This window comes from Petromyzon marinus, chromosome 75, assembly GCF_048934315.1.
Source record: "Petromyzon marinus isolate PM22_M1 ecotype Great Lakes invasive population chromosome 75, UKy_Petmar_22M1.pri1.0, whole genome shotgun sequence".
Classification (NCBI taxonomy): domain Eukaryota; kingdom Metazoa; phylum Chordata; class Hyperoartia; order Petromyzontiformes; family Petromyzontidae; genus Petromyzon; species Petromyzon marinus.
Window position 1 is genome coordinate 325751 of NC_133741.1, and position 21529 is coordinate 347279.

The 21529-nt window shown below is 41.9% G+C and overlaps 1 protein-coding gene across 5 annotated transcripts; it reads right to left on the reverse strand.

The window, feature by feature from the left end:
• Positions 1-884: 884 nt before the first annotated feature.
• On the reverse strand, positions 885-14022 carry LOC116957491 (uncharacterized). 5 transcript variants are annotated; one of them, XM_032979669.2, is made up of 4 exons: positions 13914-14017; positions 10569-11409; positions 8584-8664; positions 885-7433 (listed from the first exon to the last, which is right to left on the reverse strand). In XM_032979669.2, the coding sequence occupies exon 4, from the start codon at positions 7419-7421 to the stop codon at positions 5361-5363; it is 2061 nt and encodes a 686-aa protein (XP_032835560.1). In that variant the 5' UTR covers positions 7422-7433; positions 8584-8664; positions 10569-11409; positions 13914-14017; the 3' UTR covers positions 885-5360. The 5 variants fall into 5 exon arrangements, with proteins under 5 accessions (XP_032835560.1, XP_075912361.1, XP_032835561.1 ...); XM_076056246.1 differs by having other exon boundaries at positions 10569-12122; positions 13914-13974; XM_032979670.2 differs by lacking the exon at positions 13914-14017 and adding an exon at positions 9754-9782 and having other exon boundaries at positions 10569-13907.
• Between the last annotated feature and the right edge of the window lie 7507 nt (positions 14023-21529).

A 21529-nucleotide genomic window follows, 5' to 3' on the forward strand; every position in this document is an offset into this window, starting at 1 on the left:
ACGACGTTTCGATCGCAACACAAGCAATCTTCTTGAACGATTGTGTTGCGAGAGAATACAGTAAGCACTTATAAAGGCCCTCCTGCGTGCCACGAGAAATCCGCACCATCGCCACTGCCAACCGGTATCTGAGGTTGATGAGCCTCTGGGCCCTCTGGTGTGTAGAATATTGTATTTATAACTAATTCATAAAGGCTGTGTTCGCCTGGCAAAAGTTTTCAATACATATAATGAACCTGATGACTTTTTTTTGGCAATTTGTATTTTACGATCAAGACACTAACTAAAATGTGTATTTTCCCACAAAACAAAAATTGTTGACTTGATTCAACTTAATAAAGTTTTAAAGCTTTCGTGACTGCATAAAATTACTCATTGTTTTTTTCGGTAAAGTCACGTATGTAGAAATACAATAAAATAATATTTAAAAAAAAACAATCACGACGTTTCGATCACAACGCAAGCGATCTTCATCAGGTGTCAAGAACAAATCACGGAGGTAAATACAACAAAAAGATGAGATACAAGAATTCAACAAACCTGAAAAAACATTATGTGAAGCACATCCAGTCAGGCCAACAACACAGACACTTCCTGGCGGACCACTTGCCCAGTCATTTAAACCAGCCGTACGATATGGAAGGGGACAAGGAAACAACGCAACTTAATCACAATTGTCCCAAAAATGTTTCAAGCTGGCCCGTTCTCTTGTTACAATCATGAAAAGAGATGAGACGGGCCAGCTACATAACCATCAAGATTGACTGATTTATTACTCAAAATGCCTACTTGCTTTCCCCATTCTCTAATTTCCCTGCAGAAAACACTCACAAGAGAGTTACATAACATATGAACCAATTCATATACACAGAAAACCAAAGAGAAACTGGAATATATGTAGTTTAATAAATGCACAAAATCAGAATATCAATGAATAATTAGTACTACAATTGTTACACGGATGGCATAAATCAAACAATTACATGAACTAAAATGACCAATGCAAGCCTGGGATATAATCTGAGCTCTACACGCACGAGGGCTAATGGAAGAGTTAATTTTAAAGTTACCCTGCATAGTCGAATAATGTATTTTACAATGATTATTCTTGACGATGTCTTGAAATACGTTATTTTACATTGGTGATGTAAGTTGCCGTGGAAACTGGCCAGCATGGCAAATTTATTTCTCTCCCACTTGACATGAATGCACGTTATCCGCCAAGGCAAAAGGGAGTGTCTTTCTCCGGCGTGTTTGTTCAATGACATGCTGGCACTCTGACGTGGTAGAGCTGTGTGGTCCAGCCACGCTTGATCTTGTCTCGCGCTTGCGCAGATGGACGGTAGCTTGCCTCGTCACTGCAGACTGCAGGTGCTTCCCCGGGATCTCCAACAAATATTGTGTTTGTTGTAATTGGAATAGTTTTAGTCCATGAGCCCAGACCAGATATTTCCCTTACCGGTACTACCCGCGGTGGCATGACTTCAGACGTTATGGGCCTAATACAAGTGAGTTATATAACTGTTTAAAATAAGTGGGTTATAAAATAATTCATTCTTATTATCCACGTGCATGCATCGGCACGACTAAAGTGTTGCAACAATGGGTGGTACCAATTTCTGCATTGTCTCATGGACTAGTTGAGATGGCAAGCTGTAAGACCGTGCGTCTTCCGCAGTGGTGTCACCTTGGACTCGACTCACTGAGTTTGAAGTCTGTCGTGAGTTTTCTCACGAGCAAGAATGGTTATAAACAGCTGACCTGGCAGTAGGCATACTTGTAATCAACTATTATGGTCTGTCCACTCGTAATTATAACTTCATAAAATAATACAAAGAACTTAAAAAAATGGACAGCAGCATTAAAAAAATACAATGCAAAATAGAATTAGAAAACCAACCAGCAAACATGCTCATTTTGCAAGCGATCATGCAGGGTAGTGTTTATCCAGAAAATGTAGTCTGTGTTGTTCAGCACTTCACATTTAAAGATAACAAAAGTAAATCACTCCCTTGTGTTTAATCTTACATTCTAAATATGAAAGTATAAAGATATAATGCACAAACTATTTTAAGTGACAATACATTCATGATCATACGCATTTTATCTGATAATAGACGTGATTTTTTTATTTAAAAAAAGGACATGTGTACTACACACCAACTTTAAACACGTTAATCTTTTACCCTACGTACCGGCTTTTGATTAATTGTTTAGAGTTTAGACTCCTTCAGTGTTTTAGCCACTCCTTACATTCTTCCGAGCCATGGCAATGGCGGTAAGTGAACAATCACAGAAGGAATTCTGGTCAACATAGTGACCTGCACAAAATTAATTGATGCGTGTCTGCCATGCCCGTGGGCTTTGCAGATATATTAATGTCTGCAAAGCCCTACATTTGCTCTTAAACCTTTATATACACATTTACACATATGCAATAAGCAATATGTTTATGATTTATCCAAACTATTTTCAAAATTATGATGTCATGCCATGAATGGGAACAAAAATATATTCATAATTATGTCAAATTAACGTAGATGCCACGTTAGAAAATATCCTTAAAATTAGATTCCATAGAACTCTTTATGAGATCCCTTCAAATGACTTCTGATCCACACACTAGTTTCAAACTCGCCCAGATCCCAAAATGTATATATGTTTCCGGCATTCGAACATGTGCGAATACATATTTGCATGTTTTGGTGACTAATCTGAGATCATCAACACTACCCTGGGGAAACAGATAGCTATTAATGTTTCTCATAAATTCGAGCAGTCGCAAAGTACCTAATTAATATGGCTAGCACAATCTCGTCAGTTCGTGCATAACAGCTGGTCTCTCGCTGAGGCCAGCACGTTAATCGAATTTCATGTTATCAATGTTGATATGAGTGATTTCAGTGTTGTTACTCATCTTGTTAATTATGAATATATTTCTTAATCATGCTGAATTAGTCATTTAGCTCAATCACGGTCGTCTTACAAGCAGCCCGACCACACGATTTACTGTAACTTTACATATGCCAAATATCATATCATGGGTTACGAAGAGTTATGAGAAATCGCCAACTGAAATTACGACATTGAAATGATGTGGTAACATATTGTGTAACAATCACAGGCTGTTTCTGCATTCTAACATGGTATTTCTGTAGTGCCTACTCAGTGCTCGAAACTCTGAGTCGATGTGTTGTGTGCATAAATGCGTATTTTGTATATTCGTCAGTGTGTATGGCTATTTAATGTGGCTGCGTGTATATTTAATTGGGTGACAGCAATGTACGTGTGCATTGGTATGCATTGTTTATTTAAGGTAGTTTTGTGCACATTCCTGTGCGTTTATATTTGTGCATTGGTGTAAGCTTGTAACTGTGCTACGAATCCAGCGACTCGAGTCCAATTCCCGTTCACAGCCAACACCAGTGACGATTGTTTGAACCGGTCTTGGGCCTCCCTTAGATCAACTCAGCCTCAAACAGGTACAGGCGTGTCTCGCTGAACAGGCGTTCTTTTCACGATAATTCGCACAAATTAGCATTTAGAACTTTGCCCAATTTGTTCGCAAAAAGAGAAAATGTTCGTGTAACGAGCCGAGACAGATCGATCAAATCCGTCCCGTGGCGGCAGAGGGCGAACCTTGTCCCGCAGTTTATTGTTTCATCGCGCGCTTTCAGATGCAATTCTGCGGCCGTCTGGAACGCTCTTCCAATAGTAGTAAGCCACTGGAGTTATGCTCGAAGGGGATTGTTGTGAAAGATTCCAAATGAGAGCAGCAACCCCGATGGCTCAAATAGCAAAAATGTCTGAAGATATTCCAATTAAAAGTCAATCCTCATGAGATATAGGTATTTTTAGTTTTGTAAGATTGTGGAAAATGTTGGGGTGGAAACGTAACTTAGCTCTTAACATGGGAGTCAATGGGAAAACGATGATCATTAAACGAATTTTCCCTGAACGAGAAATGTTAGCGGAACGTATCTCACTCATTAATCGAACACGCCTGTAGCTGGTGAGCTGTGGAGTAAACATCGCCAACTTGGGAGACAAAGGCGGCATGGCGTGGTGCTGGCCACCCACCCCCTTGTGTGCCATGCCGGCCTTCATAGGTGATTGTTAACAGCACTTGCCCCAAGAAAATGTTAAGGATATATGGGGATCTTTGTCTTTGTATGCATGTTATTGTTTATACGTATCATGATTTATTATATACTGTATCCAGGAATGTTACATACGAAATATTTACGATACGTATACCTCTAAACATGTTATTGCAAAGTAACATGTTCAGATTTTCATTGAAATCTAGAGCAATAACGATTAATATTATTAATTTTAGCATTATCAATCTTTTTAAAATAAACTTTTACTTTAAAGTCAATACGTAAATCATGAAGATATGCAGATGTTGAGATATTATGGTCTTACATTATGCAAATCATAAACATAAATCTGGAAATAAAAGTCGTGACATAATGTAATTGATTGAGTTAAAGTAGTAAGTTATAAAATTCATTAAAACTCCTGATATATTATTCAAACTCGTGATAATTTCCAGGTGCAAATTTGAGATGATATCCATTGGAGTATAATTCAGGTGTACAAATTTGTGATTTATAAAAAATATATATATTCAACTTTAGTTAATTAGCAGTATTGTTTTAAAAAAAGGCATATTATTACATTATAAATAGATTCCATATTTAGACCTTATTCAGGTGATTGCGTGCGTGACTTCACCAGTTTTTACGTCGCCTTCCTTCCACTTGACCTCCATAGACCACACAGACAGTGAATTAGAAGTAGAAATGTAACACGATGGAAATTTCCACCAGCGAGTAGTACAGCTATAATGTTCGCCCATTGCGACACTGTACCAACCACTTGATAATCATCAATAAGTAATTATCATCATTTTTCGAAGACTTCAGGCCTGAAGAATCCTGAAACATATTAGGCGAATACTGCTGCAGCTGTTATACAGTTGATTGTTGTTGCTGTTATTGTTTGTGCCGCTGCATGTACCTGCTGATGCTTCACAACCCTAGTCTACAGCAAGTGGTTGGTCACAATGGTGAGCATTCCAGCTATACTCACTGGTAACATTCTATCGTGTTACATTCCCTCGCCTAATTCAACGATTGCCTGTGGTCTACGGAGGACGGGTAAAGGAGGGCAACAGCTCGTGATGAAGTCACACACACATGTTATCGTAGTTGAATCAAGTAGATTGTTTTAAAAATTCAGGCTGCAGGAACCTCACATGTAAATTAAGAGAATTGTTTTAATTCCAATTGTATGAATTGATTTGCAACGTCAACATATGCTGATATTTTGTAAAAATGTAGTTGTACTTTGCTCTAAGCGAATTGATCGTCATCATCACCATCACTTTCTTCTATTCCTGATATGGCTGAGGGATTTTCTACTTCTAGTGGTAGGACTGCCGTTAATTGTTTCTGAATAGAGTTCAGTCTCTTTTGAAGTTTTATGTCATGCTCTTCTTTAGATTCCAGAGCCAACTTCCTTATCCCTTCTTGAGCAATTCTACAATTTTCACTGAGTTCTTCTTCGGCTCGTGCAAGTTCACCCGTTTTCTCATACAGAGCTATGAGCTTGCCAAGGCTGCTGACATTATCCATAAGGTAACGGTTAGAGACTTCGACGTACGTGCCAGAAATCATGTTCACCAAGTGTGATACTGCAGCTGCTTGTGAAACCTGAGCGTAGATGGTGTCTTTTAAAAAATCAATTCGTGTTGAATGTGATGTCAATTTTGAGACTTGTTTGCATTCTTCCGTAAAATGGGTTAGCTCCTTGTGGAGACACGTGTCAATAAGATTGGATATCATTTGAAAAAAGCGCACAAGCTTTCCCCATTGCTCTCGAATAAGGCCAATTGCTTTGAGACCTTTAACGAGCATTTGAAGGGAACTCTCAAAATCTATTTGTTTTCGATCACGTTTTTGCATATCTATAAGTATGTCATTAAGTTCCTTGTTGCTTTTCTGTAGATTCTCGTGGACCTTGCCATGTTGTTCTTGTGTTAATTTAACTTGTTCTGTGGCGTTCTGCAATTGCATGCGGGCATTTTGCATCACCATGTCAGACATACTTCCTTGATTTGGGGTAGACTGCTTAGAGATGTTGGGTGGCCTTGCAGTAACAATTGAAGCGTTTAGAACTGCTTTTCTGCCCCTCAAAAAATTATCCATCCATTTTTTCAAATTAAAAATTTTTGGGGAGATTTTTTTTTTATATTTTGAATTCATTGCTTGGAATTTTTCTGAGCACATGATATTGTAGCATAAATTTGCTGCAATGGAACATATTTTCATTGCAATTTTCTTTTCTGGGCAGTCATCTGCTTCACTCAATTTATTGTAAATGTTTTGGAATTCCCTTTCTAACATAGTGTAATGATTTTGTTGTTCCTCCTTATTTTGTAAGTTTAATCTATCTGGCACATTTATCATTTGTATTAAGGTGTTCATAGTAGCAGATATATTAAAAATGTTGTGTTGTACATATGTTGCACCACTATTCATTTGATCTATATCATTGCTTGCATTTTGAACAGTACCTGTCGTTTGGACTTTACCATATCCAGTTAAATATTGAAAGGTTGCAACAGATATTGCACTTTTTATGCCATTAATTAGGCCTTCTGTGAGTGACACTTTAAGCATCATGTATGCATCCGGAATGTTATCTACAGATTCCTTGTGGTATTTCTTAGCTCCTTCCAACTCCTTTTCTATTTGCTTAAAAACCATTTCAGAATTCTCTTTTTCTTGTTTTGCTAAGTCATTCTTAATCTTAAGGATTTCCAGTTCCTTTTTGATATTAGACAAATCATTTTCGTATTGACTTTTGGAATTTGTGCAAGCTTCCAAAAGCTCTCCAGTGAGCTCCATGACGTTATTAAATTCATTTTCAACATCTTGGGCTCTTTGCAAACAGGTATCTGCCGTAGCTTTTATTTTTTTAAGATGAAGGGGCAAAATCAACTCAACTTCCTGTGTATCAGTGTGAGTCAATATTTTCTCCACTTTTGTCATTGTTGACAGTATAGACTGTGAAAGAAGTCGAATCTGATCCATGCATGTGTGTGCCTTATTGAATGCTTTATATCCAGCATTGCTAGTCTGAACAAGGGTTGCCCGAAAAGATTTTGGGTACCTGATGAACTTGTAACCATCTTTAGGCATATTTTGATCAATTGGAAAGTCATTACCAGTTGACACTACAAGCAGCTGACCCAATAATGCAATAGTCATTGGTGCTGGAATAAAAAATTCTTCCCAATTTGTGTATGGTTGCATCATCATCGCTAGATCTTCTCTGAGATCAGCTGCCTTTGTGATGCTTAACATTGCAGCACTGACTTTGGCCACCGCTTGTTCATCTTCATTTGCCATGTTTATTTGCGTCTGAAAAGGAGAGAACAAACGTATTTGTTAAAGATGAAATGCACCTCAATCCCATTTCATCCACTTGTGAGCAATTATTTCAGGTACGGTGCTCAGGGGTCATTCTGTATTTAATGTAAATTACAATGAGACTTTGTCTGGAGTTGTCTATTTCCCCCGTCTTCTCTCTACATATTACTCAGTGTTATACAGGTGAGTGTTAGGATGTTTATGGAACACGTGTGAATTGTATGAGTGACCCAAACACACTATGAAATACAATTATACATTGCTCATTAAATTTTTACGAATTTAGTTTAATTAGCCGATAATATGACCATCAGCTGATTAAAATGTGTGAGATTAAAACAAATTAAACATTAACTTTTTATTTATTGTGAAACCCATAATATGCTAGGTTTTATGATTCCCCACCCCATCTATGATACTGGCATCATGAATATATTCGCAAAAAACCATTGTTTCTTCTTGTGAGTACAAATCATCTGCAGTGATGCAAAAATGAGTATACAGGTGTGAATATATAGTTTTTTTAGAATTCATATAATACAATGTCAATAATCTATAACAATGGATTATTATTTAAATCATTTTAACAAACACGATTCAAGTTAGTAAGCCCAAAGGAAGGAATTCAATTCAGGAAAAAACATGTTAGTGGAATAGAGATATGTAAAATAGTATGACGAAGTAAAAATACAACCAGCCCATTTAAATACTGGAAGATTATAGGAAGAGGAGGGGCACTCACACGGACGATGCTCTTCAACAATCCTATTAAAAAAAGGTTTTCAAATGTCTTGCAATAATGCCCCTTGATACATGTGTTCAAGAGTAAACGAGGCATCTGACAACATGGTGTTAAGCTGACAGGCCATACCTTAAAATCTATGGGGAACGGTTATTGATTTTTTTTAGATCAGAAGTGGAGAGATCAATTAAGACAGTTAGACTTCATGCCAGTAAGATGGATAATAGTATAACACTGAGTAAATATGCTGAAATTAAATCCCTGATCTTCACACGGTATGTATAGACCTGGATCGACATAAGAGTGCCACGTAAAATAATTAGGCGGTGTCCGAGAACAAGGAGTGTCCCTAAAACCTATTTTATACCAGTAAAAAACATGTATACGAGAAAAAAAAACCTCAATGGAGAGCTTCTGCCGAAGCTTCTGCCGAAGCTCTGAATACGTTTCCGTCCCTTTTCCTCGTTCTTTGTACTTGTCCTAGACACCGTGACAAGATAAACACAAAAGTTGCACATTTTGCATGTTAGTTTCTCGTGGTATTGTGCTATGTGGCGAAAATAGATGAAGTGTAGCAAAATCTGGAAAGATGGATCTACTGCCTGGGAAAACATGTGGATAGGTAGAGTAAGATACGGAATATGACATTTCAAATGAAAACAGGAAGAGCAAAATAAGCAAGAAGTGAAGTTGAGAGATACCTCGCCACTGAATGCCAATGTGGTCAAGTGTCTCGGGTTAACAGTACAAGAGCGTGGTCCAATGAACAATGAGCTAAAAGTGAGGATCCCAAAGACATGACTAAAATGTAGAAAAAAACAAGTACAGTGGTTTATGATGGGAATATGCCAAGTTTATTGAAGGAAAGAGTATATATGACAGTAGTAATAGGAATAGTATTGATATTCTGGAGGACAAGATGATGTAAAATAATGAAGAAAAGTTGGATCTGAGTGATTAATATAGTTATTGGGTCAGAAAGAAAGCGAGAGTAGTAACTGTCAGACAATCTCAAATACTTTCTATTCAGATGGTTGGGACTTAAATGAGAGGAAAAGCACAATGTAAGAAAGGTGATCAAGATTAATGCACTAGTGTTGTATGTGGTGAGTGAAAATTTGATGAAAATTAAATGAAATTTGAAATGTCCATAACTTATCCAAAATTGTGTTAATTTGTGTAATTATGCATATAAATTATGCTAATTCGAGAGATAATCGAATTAATTTATGCGAGTGGGTGTGGTTATGTTAATGACAGCCTTTATGATAATCAGACCCCGCCTCTTTCACGAGGGTCGGTTATCAATCGGGATAATGCAATTATTCTCGCTTCAACATTTATTGAGTATGGATTAGTATGTTACGTTTTAGGTCACCAAGTTCATATCTCAACGCAGAACCAGTTCTTATGCATAGATTTCAGGAAAGAATCACACGACCACTTCTGCATTAATCAATTTATTTTCTAATTGAGACCTTAACTCTAAATGATGCAACTCTCAGCTTGGAAACACAGTATCAACACAGTCTCATCAATGACTGGGTTGTTTCACTTTGACAACAGTACCTGTGGTTAATTCCGCCGCGTAACGCGAGCTCAGTTGGTGAGAGAGATAGAGAGTCATTAAAACATGCATATGCTAATCTAAATAAAAACCTTAACTTTATAATATATGATTATACTTGAATTGTTCACGTAGTACCGCACTCATTATTGATCATATGCAACCCTTATCACGTTGTTAGCACATTGGGTCACGGAACAGTTGAGTATTCTATAGAGTACGCGAGTACGTGCGGCGATCAGTAACGAAAGGTACTTAAAGATTATATGACGATATTCATACGAAAAGGCGATCAAAACAGTTATTATTCCCAAAGGCACAAATATATCAACAGATCCATTGGACAGATTATATGATCACTGAAATGGCTTAGAGTGAAGGTGTGCGGTGGGGTGCTCTCTCTCCCCTGATATCCTTATCTTGGGCCAACGTTTAATTAATTGTGAACCAGATCGCCTGATAAGGAAGCCGGTTGGATACGCTATTCCCCCACGTGAGTGTAGCTCCGTGACCAAGGTGTCAAGGATTAATTCGTATTGATGAATCGGTTGGTAATTTATGCGATTAGAAGTACAGCCCAAAATAAAATATTAAGGAGGAAACTTATGAATATACTTATAAACGACGGACTGTTATCACCCGATCTGTAGCGATGCTTACACGGCCACAGATGGTTCACGTTTTGGGATTGGCTTTTGTTCCTGACTCGTATATGATGAGGGATATAATTGTGTTGAATAGTCAGTGTTCGGAGTTGATTCTTTGCATCAAACAGACACCTGGTTTGTCGTGTGGTGGGGGGCAGTGCGTGTCATACGTATCAGTCAATTCTTCTGTCACCATGGTTGATTCGGTTTGGCTGACGTAGGTTGGCGAGCCGCCATGCTGTTGTAGTTGTGTTGGCCCGTCGGTAGATGGTGCACACAGCTCGCTCGTAGCGTGCGCGGTGGTGCCGTCGGCTTGGCGGCTAGCCCACGTTCCGCTCTTAGTGGGCACAGTTGTATGATCGGTAGATGGCGCTCGTCTGCTGGTCGCTGGCACGGTCGTGTCGCTGAGTGTTGACCACCGGTTGCGCTATCGGGGGCTGGCGATACACGTTCGTTGCGATGCTACTTTTGATGGTGCCGACTCGCACCGCGTAGCCCCATCGCTAAACAGCGAGTCTCGCCCTTCTGGTGGGCGGCAGGGACCTCCTCCGGGTCGGTGGCGGCCGATCCCCCGCAGGGATGAGCCGAGCTGGCAAGCTGGCCTTGGCCGCTTGCTGATGAGCTCAGCTGATGAGCTCCCCCGCTGAGCTGAGCCGATGAGCTGAGCTGAGCCGATGAGCTGAGCTGAGCTCAGCCGAGCTGAACCGAGCTCCGATGAGCTGGCCGAACTGAGGTTTCAATGCTGTAGTGTCCTCTTTTATGCCAAAATCCCTCCTCTTGGCTCCTCCGCACAAGGCGGAGCTTCTTTTGATTTAGCTGTGTGTCGTGGTCTGGAGCGCGTGTCCGTATGTGCGTCCTTGTGTATGTGTGTCCTTGTGTGCGTCATACGGCACGGCTCCGCTGCCTCCTCTTTCCATAAACCATAACAACAGGTGTTACAAATCGTCTCACAGGAGTCTCTGTCTGTATGGCCCAACCTGGAGGGAGGGGCGATATTCCCTCAGGTGCGACCTTCACCGACGAACGAAGAAATGGTTAAGGTTTTTAAAGTTAACATTTCATTTCATCACAGTTTTACAGTTATGATTCTGTATGTGACTCGAGGTCTGTTGTTTAGTTCCCATCGTGGTGTTTGATTTTATTTCAAGGGAAAGTGCTCTCTTGAGCGTATGCATATTCTTATCATGTGCTGCAGGAAGACAAAGTCGGCCGGGGAACTCTCTTTTGCCCAGGCCCCCGGTTTAACACCGCCCTTGTATGTATAGTTTCATGTTTAACAAGGTTGTGATTATCGTGTTGTGTGTGCGTTGTTTATTAGGCTTTAACTCTCCCTTGAGCACAGACAGCCTGTGGTAACTCCCTGCCCCTCACTCTCTCGCTGTCTCTCAGTCTCTGTCCCACACTCTCTGCTCCCCACTCTCGCTACTCACGCCGCTGTTGCCGTTGTCCCACTGACGCCGCCATACTTGCAGGGCTGCGCTTTAAGCTGCTTTTCGGTCTACACACGCCGTGTATCTCAAGGCCGCTCTCTCCTCTCATTAATTTCGTCATTCCGTCTGGCTGCGGTAGGTGAGTGTTATCCATCGGATTCCCAGCCCTCCCGCAAGTGCAGGTGGTTGCAATAATGAGTTGGCTCGGGTTTTTATCATTTATTATCATTTTGTTATCGATATCCTCAGTCAGGAGGTAAGCCTCTGAAGGTCGGAACTCGCACTCCCCGGTGTCTGTGGGGTCGGGCAACGGGCAAGGGCTTTGTCATTTTAAGGTGAATAGTGTTAGTGTCAATGTTCCATGTGACCATGTCTTGTAATCTCCCCAACTTAATTTGTTTGCCAAGGTCTGCTGCTGCCTTCGTTAGCAAGGAATTTCCCTGCCTTCTGGTGCTATCTTTCCTCTCTCACGCTGCGGGAAAACAAGGCGTTTTTCTTTCTCTCCGTTGCCCATGGTCCACATCACCCAAACACCACCTGTTTTATGTTCACAAGGCTGTGATTCACCCAGCTATCTTGGCCCCCCTCCTGTCCTCATGAATTTTCGTCATTCCGTGTAGCTGCGGTGGGGGATTCTCAGCCCCCCCCCACCCCCCGCGAGTGCAGTTGGCAGCAATAATGAGTTGGCTATGATTCTTTCCACTCTTATCTCTTAGCGTGCCGAGGTCAGTCTCACATGCTGGCCTTCAGTGTTTGGCTTACGTGTTTTGCAGTTTGCTGTGCGCTTGTGTTTTCATTCGTTATTTCGAGAAGAGAAAAAAATATGTGTATCGGCAAATTTTTTGTGAATTTTTGTGAAAAGATGGAAAAAGGGCTGTATACAACACTAGGACAGAGACCAAGATGCAGGCCCCAAAAGCAGTGGTTTGAAGTGGCGAACGGGGTTATAAAAATACTGATGGGCATCCGTGATGGCCCAGCACAATAATTCGTGGACAAATAATAGGTTCTTGCAGGGTGGGCTGGTAGGAACATTGGAATTTTTTTTCTACACCCAACAGCACGAGATTTCACTTATAAAGTATTGAAAGGGGACGGACGGACAGACGGACGGACGCATTAATCTATTGCAGGCTGGTACACTCAGTTTACAACTTCGTTCCTACCAGTAATAATAATCCCCATGACCGATAGGACATGAGGAGAGCTTCAAACGCCATTGAAATTATTCATCTTCGTATGGCTGGGCGAAGAAGTTAAAGTTTGACGTCGTGAAGAAACAGAACTGTCTTTCCGACAGTTCTGTTTCTTCACCTGAGGACCGCTACTTGTGTTGTGGCCGAAACGTCGTGTGAATTGTATTTTATTGTTTTATTTTTATTATTTTATTATTTCCCTTCTACGTGACTTTACCGAAAGAACCAAGAAGATGAATCCCTGCAGTCACGAAAGCTTTAAATCGAAATTTGACGTCGATGTCAGCGATCCATTCAAGGCCTTCCAGTGAGGCGGAGGGTTGAGTGGTCGCGATGCCCACCGGGGAATGGATCTTTCAGGGGCAAGGAGTTCGGTTCGTGGGGGCGATCGCCTTTGGTGGTGGCCACGGTAACAATTTCTGTTGCTCCTCTCGTGCCACTTGTTAAGTGGTCGCATCTTCCCTGGCCTTGTCCTCAAGCGGTTGAATGACAACCATTGTAATGACAAAGGACTGGCTATACATTGTTATTATTTAAGACAATGGGTGAACTGTGAATTCAACTACTTCTGTCCACATAAATGCCCGTGTATCACCAGACGTCGCCGACCCGCAATGGTGTACAATCACTGCTTGATTTGACAGATTTAGGTTAAACATGGCACGGAGGATGCACATCGCTCAGCACGGCCGTCGTTTGGAGCCCCAAAGGCGGCAAAGAAACTAGGCACCACCGTAGGCTCTGTAAAATAGGCTAGGCCTCGGAACTCTTTTTGCGTTACACGCCATTGAGATGGGGACGCGGGTACGTGACGACGAGGACAGGGGTCCCCAGGGGAGTCGCGCAGTGAATACGCGGAGAAAGCGAAGACAGCAAGGGAGAAACCCACCCGGGTCGTAGCATTCTAGCTTCAGCCGACGCTTCCCGGCACCCCCATTGAACGATGCGCCCTCCGCTGTTGTATGGGCTACGGTGGTCCCAGACTGACAAACGTGTGGTGAAGGAAGGTGACAAACGCGTTTCGTAAATACAAAGCCGGTCTTTATTTGTGACTAAAACTCGACACAACAAATTTCGATTTACAGGTCCCTGCAGGGTGGGCAGGTAGGACAAGTCTCTGCGCTGTCTATTGCTGATTTTACACCCAACAGCACGAGATTTAATCGTTAAAGTATTGAAAGGGGACGGACGGACGCATTAATCTATTGCAGGCTGGTACACTCAGTTTACAACTTCGTTCCTACCAGTATAAAATATATACGTTCAAGTGGCTAAATCACTTCCCAAGCTTGGAAAGGCAATAAAACAACATAATGTTCAGACTAATCCAAGAAAACACACAGTCCCTCAATACAATTGTACATTAAAATTGAACTCTCAATACATTGTGAAGGATACAATTTACAAATCACATTGGCAAATGTGGCTGTATCCAGCACTGATCTTCTGCCTCAATATTTTTGGAAGGAAGATTCATGACGTTAATTGAGGAAACAAGGTTGTTCCAAAAGTTTTTTTTTTAATACCAGGTGAAGATAATGAAGCTGGATTTTTGTTTGAGGAAAACACAATGATCTACGGTTTTCACTGATTTAGGAGCAATTTTAGTGATGGCAATTGATGAATTACATAAAAATCATATGGGAGATTCTGTTTGACTTCGATAGGAGATTTACCTGAAACTAGCATAAAAGTGTCATCAGCAAAGAAATGTAATTCTGTGTGATGTAAGTTTAGTCTAATATTCTTTAAATATAATCAGAACATACAGTAATTGGACCCAGCACGGAACCTCGTGGAACACCATTTGTTATACCTACTATAATCACCCAGGAATGTCTGTCCTTAACGCTTGTGACGTCACTCCACATCGACCAGCCCCCCTAATTAATATTCATGAGCAGGTAACATCCTCCAAATGGACCCCCCCCACCTCTCATTAATAATCATGAGTGGGTGACATCACTCAATATGGAGGATTCCCCCCCCCTCACTAATACTCATGTGCAAGTGATGTCACTCCACATTGAACATTAATCATCATGAGCAGGTGACGTCACTCCACATCGAACAGCCCCCCTCAATAATCATTATAAGGTGACGTCCTCCAAATGAACACCCCCCCTTCCTAATTCATAACACTATTTTTTTTTGGACCTGGGTAGTAAGTGTTATTTCCTAATTGTTTATGCCTCAAAAGTACAGAAAATGGCTATTATTCCCCAGAAACTTTGCTTTTGTGACCAGGACATTGATACATCTTCTTTGGTTCTTTCGGTAAAGTCACGTAGAATGAGAATACAATCATAAATTGATAAAATAAAATAACACAATAATATTCTCACGACGTTTCGGCCAAAACACAAGCGGCCTTCATCAGGTGAAGGGACGAGACTGTCTGGTAGGACAGCGCTGGAGTGAAAGAGCCACGTTCAGATCACGGCCTTTAAGCTGTGTGAGAGGAACAAAGCGCCTTGACAAAGGAATTAGCATATAATTTAGCATTGAAATGGCTGAATGATTAGCTTGTGACTGGTCACAGAAATAGCTATGTTAAAAGTTAAAGCATACACATCCGCAGAGGCACCCCTTGTTAAAGGAATTAGCATAGAATTTAGCATTGAAATAGCTAAGTTAAAGCATACACATCCGCAGAGGCACCCCTTGACAATGGAATTAGCATAGAATTTAGCATTGAAATAGCTGAGTGATTAGCTTGTAACTGCTCACAGAAATAGCTACGTTAAAGTCAGAGCATACACATTCACCGAGGCACTAATTTAGCATTGAAATAACTAGGCGAATTTAGCATTGAAATAACTGAGTGATTACCTAGTGACTGGTCACAGAAATGACTATGTTGAAGTCAAGGCCTACACATCTGAGCTATTCACAGTACTATATAGTGAACCAATAAAAAACTAAAATATAAATTACCTTAATGTTATCAATAAACTCTATATTCTCCAATCAGCTAAGCTACCAACAATAAGTCGTTATATATCACAATGCTATATGGCGAAAAAATGGGTGGATTCTTACCCTCAACTTTAGCACCACGGATAGCTACGGGCCCCATTCAGACGGACGAGTTCGTCCATGGTCGGAACAGAGGAGGGGGAGAGAGACAGCTGCGAGGCGCTATTATACTCCATGTTGTAAAACCATACCATTAACCGTGGTGTGAGAGGTATTAAGAGTCAATGCTGGCGAAGGAGCTGCGGTCTGAAGGTCATCGTGAAAATACAATTAATTAAGAACAGAAATGATTTAAAACATCTTTCCAGTGGTTACTAAGCCAGAATCCATCTTCTCGGTTGAAATTGTCTCTGTGCTTGTATATGTGAATGGCCTCATGAACGAATCTCTCATGGTAGCCGGTTGGTTTGCAAAGAACCTCCGTCTTGGAGAAGTCAATGTCATGTGAGCCCACTGAATTATAACAGTGATCTGCCACGGCAGAGGAGTTCGTCCTACCGTGTTTCAAGTCTGCTTTATGTTCGCTGATGCGGTCCAAGATATGTCTTTTGGTTTCTCCAATGTAGCTACTACCACAGAGGCACTTTAGTTTGTAAACGCCCGGGTACTGTATGTCTGGAACAGCATCTTTTACAGATGGAACTAAATCACGGATTTTATGTACTGTGTTGAATCGGACCTGGATCTTGTGTTTATTCAGGATTTTGGAGATCTTTTTAGTGACCCCTGCAATGTAGGGTAAGGTGATGGTTTTGAGTGGCTCCACAAGAGGATCCTTCTTCATGACTGGAGTGATGGCTTTGCGGATTGTGTAGTCGGAGTAGCCATTAGCCCTGAGAGCCTGGTGTACGTGCTTGAGTTCACTGGTAATGTGTTCCTGGTCGGAAATGCATTGGGCTCTATGGTATAGAGTCTTGATGAGGGAGTTCTTCTGGGATGGATGGTGGTGGGAATCCGGTTTCAAGTAAGCATCTGTATGGGTAGCTTTCCTGTAGACAGAGTGGCTCATTGAACCATCATGTCTCCTTTTAATTAAGACATCCAAATAGGGTAGTTTGCCATCTTTTTCGACCTCCATGGTAAATCTGATGGCTGGGTGTATGGAATTGATGTGGTCTCGGAATTGGTCTAGAGCAGGCTGGCCATGTGGCCAGATGACAAAGGTGTCATCAACGTACCTCTTCCATAAGGTCGGGCGTAGAGTGGCAGTCTGGATGGCGTCAGTTTCAAATTTTTCCATGAATACGTTGGCTACAACTGGAGATAGGGGGGAGCCCATTGGGGTGCTCTGAGTTTGTTTGTAGAAAGTTCGATTCCAGGTGAAGTATGTGTTGGTTAAGCAATGTCTCACCAGGGGGGGTACATCAGTATGCAGTCCTTGATGAACCAGGTCTTCAATGATAGCGATGGTGTCAGGTACCGGGACTTTGGTGAACAAGGACACCACATCAAAACTGACAAGCAGGTCGTTTGGGGACAGGGAAATGCCTTTGATTGTCGATACCAGGTGAGTAGAATTTAGTACCGCAGAGGTGTTTTTTCCAGTGAAAGCTCGCAGTATATCAGCTAGAAAACGTGCCAGTTTGTAGGTGGGGGAGTTGACAGTAGAGACGATGGGACGAAGGGGTGTATCTTCTTTGTGTATCTTTGGAAGGCCATATAATCTAGGTGGTCTGGCAGCAGAGGGTTTCAACGAGAACTGTTTGATCTCATCAATTAATGCTGTTGAATCAGAGATGATTTTGTTCGTTTTGGTGACCAGGCTGTTGGTGGGATCTCTTTTTTTTTGTATAGCTGCCATCGTTGAGTAGTTCTTGAATTTTGTTGTTATATTGATACTTTTAAATTTACCTATTTTCAGAACATTCCAGATAGATTCAGTGCTGAGTAAACTTGGAGTAACTTCTAGAACATTCTATAACTTTCCAGTAATATAAATAGTAATATAAAAACAGGGACCTTAAGCCCACCAGTTCAGTTTAGTTCCAGCTGCCTAAGTGGATGCATATCTGCATTTTTCTGATATGGCATCAAAAGGCTGCAAGCATCCGGCAGACGCATTTTCCTCTGTCTGTGGTCAATTTATTAAGACAAGAACGAAAAAGTACTCTGTGGAAGCATCTGCTAAGATGTGTGATGCCTACAAGGCATATTTCGGCATGCCTATCAGGGATCAAGACACATCTGGGGCACCTCCTTTCACCTGAGAGTAATGCAATTTTACGTTATAAAATGTGTTAAAATGTTTTCAAATGTTATTGAAAAAATATATCACGTATGAAAAATGTTGCGAGAATCTATTACACATTAGTCATGGGTGAAATAAATGTATTTTTGCAGAATGGTACAGAGGGTAAAAAGAGAGAAATGTAGTTCGCTATCCCAAGAATTTGGCGGGAACCCACTGACTACTCAAGCAACTTCAAAAGACACAACCACTCCCCTTTTGTGAGAGGCAAAAGAATGCTACCGGATATGGAAAACCCCGCCAGAGAGTGTTATTACAAATAATAAACCGGGGTGTAGCAATTTGGGGCATCTGTTGTTCCACGGATGAACAGATGGCTTGAGGAGGGGAACAGGAATCAAGCCAGGGTGTGACTTAACAGATGGCTTAATACATCAGAACACACACAAAAGGAAACAGGTACAACTCCTCCCCCCATAGCACAGAGCGAAATCCAAGGAAGTTCCGGTCCTTTGTGAGAAGGCGAGCCGAGGGGAGAGAATTTCACGTAAAAACAGAGACACGACTACGAACAGTGACAGAACACTGCGACCAGCGACAGAAGACAGCCATCAGCTACATAAGTCAACCGCCAGCTACAGAAGTCAACCGCCAGCTACAGAAGTCAACCGCCAGCTACAGAAGTCAACCGCCAGCTACAGAAGACAACCGCCAGCTACAGAAGTCAACCGCCAGCTACAGAAGTCAACCGCCAGCTACAGAAGTCAACCGCCAGCTACAGAAGTCAACCGCCAGATACAGAAGTCAACCGCCAGCTACAGAAGTCAACCGCCAGCTACAGAAGTCAACCGCCAGCTACAGAAGACTACCGCCAGCTACAGAAGTCAACCACCAGCTACAGAAGTCAACCGCCAGCTACAGAAGTCAACCGCCAGCTACAGAAGTCAACCGCCAGCTACAGAAGTCAACCGCCAGCTACAGAAGTCAACCGCCAGCTACAGAAGTCAACCGCCAGCTACAGAAGTCAACCGCCAGCTACAGAAGTCAACGCCAGCTACAGAAGTCAACCACCAGCTACAGAAGTCAACCGCCAGCTACAGAAGTCAACCGCCAGCTACAGAAGTCAACCACCAGCTACAGAAGTCAACTGCCAGCTACAGAAGTCAACCGTCAGCTACAGAAGTCAACCACCAGCTACAGAAGTCAACCGTCAGCTACAGAAGTCAACCGCCAGCTACAGAAGTCAACCGCCAGCTATAGAAGAGTTCTGCGACGGGCAGTCTCCGGGGCATGGCCTCGAGATCAACAATGGGTGTGGTGCATCGCAGAGAAGAGGGGCGAGGTGATGCTCTGTGCTGAGTTCGGCATGGACCGACAGGGTATCGCTGAAAGCTTTATCCTACCCTTTTTTAGTGAGTACCAGCTCCCACGTGCAGCTGTAGCTCGAGTTGAACTGACGAGCAACGTCAAGCAATTAACCTCGAGAAAGAGCGGAAAGCGGCAAGCATCGACCAAGCCAGCATCGCAGAGAACCAGATGCACGCGTAATCGGCACCGCCAGAGAGCACGGAGCAGGAGAGAGCACGCAGCAGCGCCACCAGCGTCACCGGGCAAGGGTGTCAGCTGCCAGCGGACAAGCTGCGGGCGCTATCTGACGGGATCATTGCGCACCGACGGCGAGCGTCGTGCCGACTCTTCCATCCAGCAGTGGACAGAAACTGCGGCTGCCTTAAAGAGAGAGAGGGGGAAGAAGCCGTTCGTATGACACGCCCACACTCACACACTACAATGCATCGCCTGGCGTCTGCTTGACGCAAAAAATGTATCAAGGAGACAAACCATCACACCCACATGAACACATACCCGGACTAATAACAAGAAGACTAATGATAAAGTGCGTTAAATATCAACTGATCGTGAATACGATTGCTAGAAGTATTTTAGTCATTCGTTTTCGTTAATTGCATAATCTTGCCAATGAATTAATGGATAACTACTCTTGCTTTAGGAACATGTTCCTTCATTACTGTTTGTATGACTATTGTTACATTCATTTTAAGGATTTTTTACTATTGCCGTACTCTGAGGAATTGATTGATTGTTCTGTTACCCAGTTGAACAACGTCATAATTGAGGGTTAAATGTGCGGATCAAATGAGGAGAACATCTCCAGGAGTACTGTGTTTACAATTCCAAGCATAAGAGTTCGCATATTAGAGTGTTATGTTTTTGTTTAGAAATTAAAGTTGTATACTCTTTGGTTCTATTGGGTAAAGTCACGTAGCTGAATATAAAATAACCAAAAATCACGACGTTTCGGCCACAACACAAGCGGCCTTCATCAGGTGAAGGGACGAAACTGTCTGGAGGACAGCGCTGGAGTGGAAGAAGCCACGCTTAGATCACGACCTTTAAGCTGTGTGAGGAGAAAAAGACCACACGCCTTGACAAAGGAATTAGCATATAATTTAGCATTGAAATGGCTCATTGAAATACCTAAGTTAAAGTATACACATCCGCAGAGGTACCCCTTTACAAAGGAATTAGCGCTGGAGTGGAAGAAGCCACGCTTAGATCACGACCTTTAAGCTGTGTGAGAAGAAAAGGCCAAGTGCCTTGACAAAGGAATTAGCATATAATTTAGCATTGAAATGGCTCATTGAAATAGCTAAGTTAAAGTATACACATCCCCAGAGGTACCCCTTGACAAAGGAATTAGCATCGAATTTAGCATTGAAATAGCTGAGTGATTAGCTTGTAACTGGTCACAGAAATAGCTATGTTAAAGTTAGAGCATATACATTCACCGAGGCACCTAGTACTCATCAAACAGGAGAATTTAGCGAAACACAACCACGCTCAGACATCGGACCTGTGTGCGAGCAAACAAGGTGTTCTGACAAAGAAATTAGCATAAAAATTAGCATTTGATTGGCGGATTTTAGGAAAGAGGTGGTGTACGTGCCGGCGGACTCGCAGTTTGGCGCGGGGGGGGGGGGAAGGGGGGAGGGGGGAGTTTACCTATTGATGGTGTGAAAAGGGGGAATTTATAAGAGCTGCGAAAGTTTGGGGTACCACTACTTGAAAAATATACTGTACCATTGAAATTAGTTTAATGTTTAGTTCGATTTAGAACATCTTTCCAATGGTTGCTTAATTTGAAACCATCCTCAAGGTTGAAATTGTGTCTGTGTTTATAGATCTGAATTGCTTCATGAACAAATCTCTGATAAAAGCCCGTGGGTTTGCAAAGAACCTTGGTATCGGAGAAAATTATATCGTGATCCCCCACAGCGTTGTAACAGTGATCAGCCACGGCAGAAGAATTCGTTTTGCCG

Bases quoted from the DNA above. Each gene is read 5' to 3' on its own strand.
- LOC116957491 (XM_032979668.2), bottom strand. From the start codon at position 7,421: ATGGCAAATGAAGATGAACAAGCGGTGGCCAAAGTCAGTGCTGCAATG.